Below are 8,823 nucleotides of genomic sequence, written 5' to 3'. Positions count from 1 at the left end.
CAGGGTGAGCACAGGGTCCAGGGGCCCTGAAGACAGCGACAAGGCAGCTAAGCCCCTTGGGATGGGGGAGAGGAATGGGCTGCTGCGGGTCTGCCTGACACGGGGCCACGGAGAGGCCGAGACGGGGCGGGAGGGCAAGGGGGCAGCGGGGATGCGTGCGAGGGGCTGGGGGCTGGCGGCAGCAAGACCGCCCTCCCACGGAAGCTGCCTCCACGTGGTTAATTAAAGCCAGACACAAACGCAAGAGGGGGCTGCCCCATGCGACCCTGGTTCCTCCCCGCCAAGTACCACGGAAGAAGGAACGAATTCACGAAAAGTCATATCAGAAAGGTCCCAGCCAGCCTTTGGCTTTAAAATATGCTGTTTATTTTTCTCTAATTATAAAAATAATACATTATCCAAGGAAACACAAAATTCCGCCCAGGAACACAACAGAGCCCTCCACCCCGCTGGACGGAGATGAGCTGGCGGTCTCTGTGACAACGGCGGGCTGAGGCCCGGCCCACCCAGAGCTAAGAAGGGGCTGCAGGCCAGGAGCACACGGCCAGACGCGCGGACAGCGACCCGGGCAGAGCCGCAGTGTGTCCACCAGCCTCGAGAAGACATGCCTCCCTCGGTGCCCAGCCAGCTGAATGTCCAGGCCCCGCAGGGACCCTCAGCAGCTGCCAGAGGAGCAGAGTGCACCCAAATGCTCTGGGAGGATTGTAAAAGCTAGAACGGACTCACAGCGACCCCAAGGTGTCTGTAGGCAGAGCGGCGACCTTCAGATCTTCCCCCGAGACCGTTCTTAACAGCAGGGTACCTCCCCGCACCCAGGGACGTGGAAGGGCACGTCCCTGCTTCTGGGGACAGGGCCGGCCTCTCCTCCTCTCCGCCGGATGCCCGCGTCCATGGAGGTGTCCCGGCTCTCCGGGGACAGGGCCGGCCTCTCCTCCTCTCCGCCGGATGCCCGCGTCCACGGAGGTGTCCCGGCTCCCCAGGGACGCGGCCGGCCTCTCCTCCTCTCAGCCGGATGCCCACGTCCAGGGCACAGGAGGCGATGAGCACAGCGCGGACTGCGGGCGGGGACCCGGGCCTGTGGGTGCGGGCGTGTGTCCCGGGCCGGGCACCAGGAGACTGGTGAGCGCCAGGGCCGGAGTCCCAGCCCTTGGACGGGGCGGTCTCTCAGGCCTCGGGTTCCTCTATAAACCATTCGTAACGCCCGCCTCGTGGGCTCCCGAAGGGGTGAAATAAAACACCAGGAGCAGGTCACAAAGCGCTGGCGCATCTCGAGGCTCAGTACACGCCACAGTACCCGTCACTCCTGCCGGGCCAACCCTGTCTCCTCGTTTTTAAAAAACGGCCCCTCTGAGCACTGACCAAGCCCGGGGAGTAACAGGGGTGTCTCTTCCATCCAGAGCCAGGTCTGCATCCAGCCAGGCCTGCCAGGTGGCGGGGACCCATGAGCTGGCGGCCTGGACCCTGGAGCGGAGACGAGCAGCCTTCGAGGGCTCTGCCAGGGCCGCGCCCAGACTGCGGGGCAGACAGGACCCAACCAGGGATGGGCTTGTGTGGAGGGGCCCCTGGAGGGTGGGTGACGGAGGCCACACAGGGGGACCTTGGGGAACGGGGCCCTTTCACCGGCCAGACTGGAACCGACCCTGCAGAACGATGAATCCTCCTCACTGAATGCCTTTAATCACATTTTTCAACACTCAACACACGAACATCTGCTCCTTGATGTCCTGTCTTTGTTCATCTGTCGTCCTCAGAATGAAAGTCCAGAACCTTCCGTGCTGACTTTAAAGTCGGGCTGAACGTTCAGTAATGAACAAAACTGGAAACGCAAGAGGAAAAAGGTGGCTTTTTAGATGAGTGCAGACTCCTCTCTCTAGGCCACCACCCTCCACGGGGTCCTCGCGCCTGCTCCCCAGATGGACCCGGTTTCCTCACATCGAGGTACACGAGGACTTGCTCTATGGACCAAAGACACGGCACGGGTGGCCCCAAAACTGTTAGCAAAGGGGGCCCCCAGGGCACCTAGCCACGTCTAAGACAGGCACCCCGATCAACCAGAAACACATGGGACACAAACCTGCTTAAACTTCCCTCTAATTCTGTCTAAGTCTTCGTGAAGTCTATCGTAAGTAGGGTCATCGTAAGGGAACTTCTGAATCATCCCAATCAATGCCTCTAAGACCTTCATCTTTTTGCTGTAAGACACAGAAAGAAAGACCTTCAGTCCCCGGCACGGCAGGCTCGGCCTATGCAGCCAGGCGCCAGGAGCGCTCCTTAAGGCAGTGGTGCTGAGCACGCCGGGGTTCGGAAGCTGGCGGCTAACTCAGTCGTCACTGAACAACCTTCTCTCGCCTGGCAACGGGCGCCCGCCCACCCCTGCACCCGACATCAAGTGAGAACCGCCCTCACCGGGCCAGCTGCGGCCTGGACCAGGGGCCGAAGCAACGAGCACCGAGACCACCGGTCCCCAGGCCTGACCCCGGAGCACAGGACCAGAAGGAAAGAGCGCGGGGCATGGCCACACCTGTTCCCATCTGGGGGGTTTCTCGGATCTGGAACCTTCACACTCAGGGCCTCAGGGAGGTTAACAGCAGGTGAACACCAAGCCTGCTCCGTCCACAGTGTCTGCTATCTGAGTTCAGCCCTCTTCCCCAGAAAGACAAGGGGCTCAGCCTTGAGCAGGATTGCCCTAAGGAACTCAGGGACTTCACAGCTCTGGGCCTTGGCATCCTCATCTGTAAAATGGGGCCCTGACGGCCACCTCCCAGGCTCAGGAGGATCAGTAATCCAGAGAAAGCCCAGGACCTGTCGCAGAACAGCGCTGAGTAACGGTCAGTCTCCACCACACCCTGGAGGCCGGGGCTCCCACTGGGGAGGGCAGGCGCCCTTCTGGGTCACGGGCAAGCGACCCTGCCCACCTCCGATCCCCGGGCGTCAGGAGCATACTAGTATCTGTTCCCAGGGAATCGCGAAGGACTCTTCCTTGGGATGAAGCGACAGCCCTTCAAAGCGACCAGGACCGCTCACGTTTGCTGCTCTTAAACCAGTTTACAGAATCACGACAGCTGCCTCTCGGGGAAAACACAACCACGTAGCATCACGGCAAGCGAAGGAAAGCGCCGAGGCACTCAGTCGCCAGTAGACGGAAAGCAGGTGCCCTCACGTGGGGACGGCTGTGCGTGCCCACACGTGGGGACCACCGCCCACTCTCAAGTCCGCGAGCAGCCCCGTCCGATGGCCAGTTACCGCAGCTGCGCCAGACGCACTCAGCCCGGGGCACGGTCAAGGCTGGTGCGCGCCCCGGGGGTGTGGCCCACTCAGGGCTCCAGTAAGGAAAACGGGGCTCCACCGGCCCGCGGGAGGGCAGGGGCATCTCGGGGAGGGTCAGAGAGCCAGGGTCACCCGCTGGATACCCCATCCTGCAGGCTGAGACAGGCTCCCACCACCTTCTCCGGGGTGAAGAGTCCCCGGCTTCACCGAGTGAGGACACCCAGGGCAGGCGTTTCTCTTTTAACATCATTACTTGGAACATAAAGCAGCGGAAGGACCTCTGTCCGCCTTCTATTGTTTTTTTTTAAAACTGTAGAGACTCAGAAAATCCAAAAATCACTCCTCTAAGATAAACGTGTTTAGGCTCTGCTGGTGGGGCGGGGGCAGTGGGGCTCCCACCAGTCCTGACACAACCCTCTTCTGATGGAGCCTGGGGGCACGGCTCTAGGACAGGGGGACCCCTGCCCCGGGTGTGAGTTGGCAACCCCCAGATACAGGAACCTTCACGCCCTCCGTGAGCCGCAGACACCAGCGCAGGGAGGGGGGCGCTACTGGGGAATTCCATTCCAGGCGCGTCCCGCCCACCTTCAGGACCGGGAGTGCAGAGGCACCTTCAGCCCTGACCGCCCCCAGGGCTTCCACCCACCGTCCCAACCAGATCACTGGCTACTCCGCCGGCCCGCTGGGTCTTTAGAGGAAAACCCCCTCGAGGTGGCCCTGCGTGACGGACGAGTCTGGTCAGCTCCCACTGGCTCAGTGATGGGACAGCTCAGACAGCAGTGACCCCAGGATCACCCAGACTCTGTCTCAAGCATCCCTGCTCCGACACGTGAATATGGCAGTGGCACAAGTTCTAGAAATTCAAAACATTCCAAATGACAAGTCACATGGACGGGGGAATGCCAGCTTCTGCGCTCTGTCACTCACGCTCCTGGAGCCTCTCCCCGGCCAGGCAAAGCCACCGGGCATCCGAATGACGCAGAGCAGCCACCGAAGCCCCACGTCCACTCCCCTGAGCAGCGGGACAGCCTTGCACGGAAGGGTGAAGAGTGAAGACCGCAGCGGGGGACACGGTCCCGGGGGTTCGGGAAGAGGCACCCCGTAAGAAAATGTTCAGAAGGCTACAAACGCTACAGAGGACAGCTAACGGCTCCTTAGTGCTTCCAGGCTGATACGGCAAAACACATGGACCGGGTCATCTCGTTAGACCTTCTGGCTACATTAAAAGTCCCGGTGACGACGGAGTCACCATTTCTCAGCCTGGATCACACCCAGACTACTGTGCTCTGTTTATCAGAAGCTCAAAGGAAACGAGACAATGAAGTCGTTTCCAACCCGCCTTGACTGGCAGGGCCACTGAACGTCACCAAGTGCTTGAAGGCCTCCAGGGAAAAGGCGGGGGAAGATCAGAGGACTCTTGGGAAAACAGTAGGTGTTCATCCAACACCCAAAACAGGCCCAGCACCTTCTAGGTACTATTTCCTGTAAACCTCGTAACAATCTCGTGAGGTTACTTCAGCCCGATTATCTTCTCCGTGTTACAGACGAGGAGACGGGGACTCTAACCACCCGCGATCAGGGTGCACCACGGAGCCGCAAGTCCGGCCCCGACGCTGAAGAAGGAAGCAGGCTCAGCTCTACCTGTCTCTCTCAGTGGCACAACCGTGCAGGAGGCCTCTCCAAGCCAACGCGAAGCCTCGGTAGCACCCGATCTGTGAATTGACGAGACATTGAAGAGTGTGATGAATAACCGAGCGCTGTATTTGATCTAATTATCAGGCTCTCAAAACTAAGGTGGCGGAGGGCAGGAGGGGGCACAGGGGCGCTGCTTCTCATACTGTCCTGGAGCAGGAACTGGAAGTCAGAGGTCAAGTCATCAGCGGGACAGACGGCCTCCAAGGTGGCCTGCTGGGCCCCACCTCCCCGCTCCGCTGGTACTCATGCCTGCGTGGTCTCCCGACTGTATCGGGTGGCCGTGATGAGCAGAACGCAGAGGAGGAGGCAGCATGTGACCTCTGGATTTAGGTGTTAACAGGCAACGTCAGCTCTGCCCTGCCCACCTGGGCCACCCACACAGGGTCAGGAGGATACTCGGGCGGCCCTATGCAGACGGCCACGTGCTGAAGACAGCCGAGGGAGCGGGCCGTCTGAGAAGCACCTCTTCTGGCCCCAGGCAAGCCTTCGAGTGGCTGGCAGCCCTGGCTGACTCTTAGCTCCAGCATCAAGGGGCCCTGAGCCAGAACCAGCTGGCTCGGCTGCTCCTGGACCACGGACCCCAGGACCTCTGTTGGATGAGCAACACTGGTTGTCTTAAGGCCACGTGGCTTGTGCTGATTTGTTTTGAAGCCGCAGATGCCTAACACAGTTCCGATGGCCTCAGACTTCGCTGTTTACGGCCAGTTACTTGTAAGTGAGGGCCTATCCAGGACAAAAGGCAGGAGAAAAGGAAAATCAGGATTTTACGGAATTCCAACGTAAATACCAATGGCACACTGTCACACAACACGGGGCGCTCTCTGCAGGACTGACACCCACCGAGGTGACGAGCGGCTGGTTTTTCCTCCAGCCCACCCGACTGCGTCATCATCACACAGCCACATGCTCTGCAGGCTCTGTCCTAGGAATATGAACCCATCAATGTTCTATCTAGCCTACTGCCATTTTAAGAGGCCTGAAACTGTGGCTTGATCATACCGACCATCAAGGTAAACTGTCAACAGTAAAAGAACAGGACTCCTTGCTAAGTGGCGGGGGGTGTGGGGCGGGGGTCCCACTCACTTCAGATCCGACTTTAGCTCCATGGAGCGTGCCATGCTGTCTCCCTTCGATCATACCCAGGCTGCTTCCTTCTTCATAGCCTTCCCGGTACCCTTCCCTGTGAAACCTGTGACGGAGAAGCAGCAAGGCTGAGTAAATACACAGGAGAAAGAGGATTCTTCCTGGAAAAACTCTTCTCCTCCACACGACCCAGACCTAGACCCAGACCGCAAGACAAGACCTAGTATCACCGGAAAACAAGAGAGCCTGAGCCATAAAACCTAGGTCCGGTGTCAGCTCCCTCCTGAAGCCTCTGCTTCTGAAGCTGCTGTACGTCTTGAAGCCAAATTCAGCTCTTCTACAATGAGGAAGCTGGGCTGAATCAGGGATTCCCAAACTGGGCAGAATACTGGAAACACACAGGAAAATCCCAAAGATACAAATGCAGGAGCCTCGCCCCTCATATTCAGTAAAGCTCAGGAATCTGCTTTTTGAAATCTCCCCAGTGACTTAGTCAGCAACCTCAGTTCCGTAAGTCTGTAAGCTAGACTGTTTGGGCAAGTGCTTCAAAACAGACAGACAAGGGAAACTGTTGTCTGCACCAGGCTTTCCATCACACCTCAGGAGCCAAGCAGGGAGAAGTGCCATCAGGGCACTGCAAAGCGTACCATGACTGCAGAGACTGCGGGAGAATAAAGGCTCTGACTTACAGGGGCCGGCAGTGGAACTGTCACCAGCACAACCCACGGGCCACCAAAGTGAAAGGGGCAGGCTGGAGCCCCCGGTGAGGCCAAGTGTGTCACTCCCACTTATCCTGGCTCCCGCCCTGGGAGTGACCTTGCCTCCCCATCTCAAAGACGGGATCTAGTTCACAAGTAGGGATAAAATAGATAACGGGGGGTACAAGGTTTAGTTCAGCATGCAGCTCACAGCAAGTTCCAAATGAACTGTCAGCGACTGATCGCTTACTGCTCCCTCTTTCTCACGGTCGTCTATCGATGTCTCAAGCAGGCCGGGCACTGGAAGACAGCCATCAAAGCAGCCAAGAGCCCCGCTCCTTGTCATAGCCCCTAGGCGCTGCCCAGGGGCTCAGGAAGGAAAAGGATGACGCCTGACACCTTAATGAGCCTGTCCGTGAATGCGGCCGTCTGTCCCACCATTGAGGAACAAGAAAGAGGTGGGCAGCGCCTAGATGGCAGAGGTCCGCCCCACCCGAGGACAGGGCGTCCCTGGAGGGAGGCAGTCAGCAGGCCGAGCAGATGCATGGGGGCAGCCCCGGAGGAGGGAGGCGGGTCCGGAGGAGCAGCTGGGTGCCTGGCGCTCGCCCGAGAAGCCGACGAGTAAAGTAACAGCATCCTGGGCCATCCCGCGCCGGCCGCCTCTGCGGCCCCAATGCGCTCCCCCAGGGCCGCACCCCAAGGCTGACAGCCAACACGCCAGGGTGGGGGGCCCCGACCCACCCACCTCTCATCTGCCATCACGACAGCGTCTAACATGTCCTGCTCCCCGGCCATGGCGGCCGCCGACCAGCCCCCGCCCGTCGAGCTCCGCCGCCCCGCGATGGAGCCGCGGACACGCGAGGCCACAGCGTGGCGCGGAAACCCCGGCCACTCGCGACGCCGAGTTCACTTCCGGGGACGGCTGCGCGGGGCAGGCCGGGTAACGACGGCACGCCGAAGGGCTCAGCACGCGCCGGCGCGGGCCCAGGGCGCGTGCGCGGCGGCGGCGGCGGCGGCGGCACTGGGTGGGGCTAGGCCGGGACGCGGCCCCGCCCCGAGGCCCCTTGCCCCGCCTCCCGGCTCGGGCCGCGAACTGGTCAATCGGTCCCCGCCTGGAGCATCCACCTGTCTACGCCGGGCTTACCCGTGATCTCACTTTCCCAAAACCAGGCAGAGGCCACCGAACTGCCAACAGCGGCTCAGAAAGGACCAGGGAAAGAAACTTGGAAAATTTATCAAAGAACCAAACCCGTCCCGGAACTCTGGCTCACAGGCTCTGGGCCCGTGGGGTTTGGAGGGAAAAAGTTCCAATAAAGGCAATTCGTGGAATGGAGACAGTACCCAGAGAAAAGTGGCCCGGTCCCCTGCCGACCCCGATCCACAGTCAAGGGCCACCCTCCAGGACCAAGTCAGACTTGAGACCCCCGCCTAAAAGGCCACTGAATCCACGATAACGGTATTCCAGGGCCTTTGGGCTTTTGTTTGTTCGAGAAACAACGCAGCGCTGACCAGACCCCCGGGGAATCTGAAACAGCAGCAGGTGAAAGGAACAGCCTAGGTCCTCTTAACACTCAATGAATAACTGTTGGCATCGGTTTTAAAAACTTTAGAGTTCTTTGAAAACTAGAAATAAAAGTGTTTGTGTTTTTATTCTTGCGGTTGTTTTTAAAGCAAAAGCAGAAAGAAAATGAAAGTGTTGGTCGCTCAGTCGTGTTTGATTCTTTGCCACCCCATGGACCATAGACTGCCAGGCTCCTCTGTCTATGGAATTCTCTAGGCAAGAATATTGGGAGTAGGTTGGTATTCCCTTCTCCAGGGAAATCATCCCAATCCAGGGATCGAACCTAGGTCTCCTGCATTGCAGGCAGTTTCTTGACCATCTGAGCCACCAGGGAAACCCCAGTAAAAGTAGTGAGTGAAAGTGGCTCAGTCATGTCCGACTGTTTGCAACCCCATGGACTATGAGTTCTCCAGGCCAGAATACTGGATTGGGTAGCCGTTCCTTTTCCAGGGGATCTTCCCAACCCAGGAATCGAACCCAGGTCTCCCACATTGCAAGCGGATTCTTTACAAGCTGAGC

At 59.1% G+C, this 8,823-nt stretch overlaps 1 protein-coding gene across 1 annotated transcript; it reads right to left on the bottom strand.

Annotated features, from left to right (window-relative positions):
• Positions 1–343: 343 nt before the first annotated feature.
• On the bottom strand, positions 344–7,683 carry LTO1 (LTO1 maturation factor of ABCE1). Its single transcript, XM_043451459.1, has 5 exons — positions 7,489–7,683; positions 6,046–6,151; positions 4,909–4,979; positions 2,075–2,192; positions 344–1,816 (listed from the first exon to the last, which is right to left on the bottom strand). Exons 1-5 carry the CDS (start codon positions 7,536–7,538, stop codon positions 1,748–1,750), a joined length of 414 nt encoding a protein of 137 aa, XP_043307394.1. The 5' UTR covers positions 7,539–7,683; the 3' UTR covers positions 344–1,747.
• Between the last annotated feature and the right edge of the window lie 1,140 nt (positions 7,684–8,823).

Source organism: Cervus canadensis, chromosome 29 (genome assembly GCF_019320065.1).
Source record: "Cervus canadensis isolate Bull #8, Minnesota chromosome 29, ASM1932006v1, whole genome shotgun sequence".
NCBI lineage: Eukaryota > Metazoa > Chordata > Mammalia > Artiodactyla > Cervidae > Cervus > Cervus canadensis.
Note: the sequence above shows the minus strand (reverse complement) of the source record. Positions and strands in the feature narration are given on the sequence as shown.

What these genes read in the sequence shown, in the direction of transcription:
- LTO1 (XM_043451459.1), bottom strand. Translation starts at nt 7,538, where the DNA reads ATGGCCGGGGAGCAGGACATGTTAGACGCTGTCGTGATGGCAGATGAG. An exon ending in GTCGTGATGGCAGATGAGAG is followed by an intron (nt 6,152 to 7,488) that starts GTGGGTGGGTCG and finishes TCTCCGTCACAG; the next exon opens with GTTTCACAGGGAAGGGTACC. An exon ending in TGTGCCACTGAGAGAGACAG is followed by an intron (nt 2,193 to 4,908) that starts GTAGAGCTGAGC and finishes TGTGTCTTACAG; the next exon opens with CAAAAAGATGAAGGTCTTAG.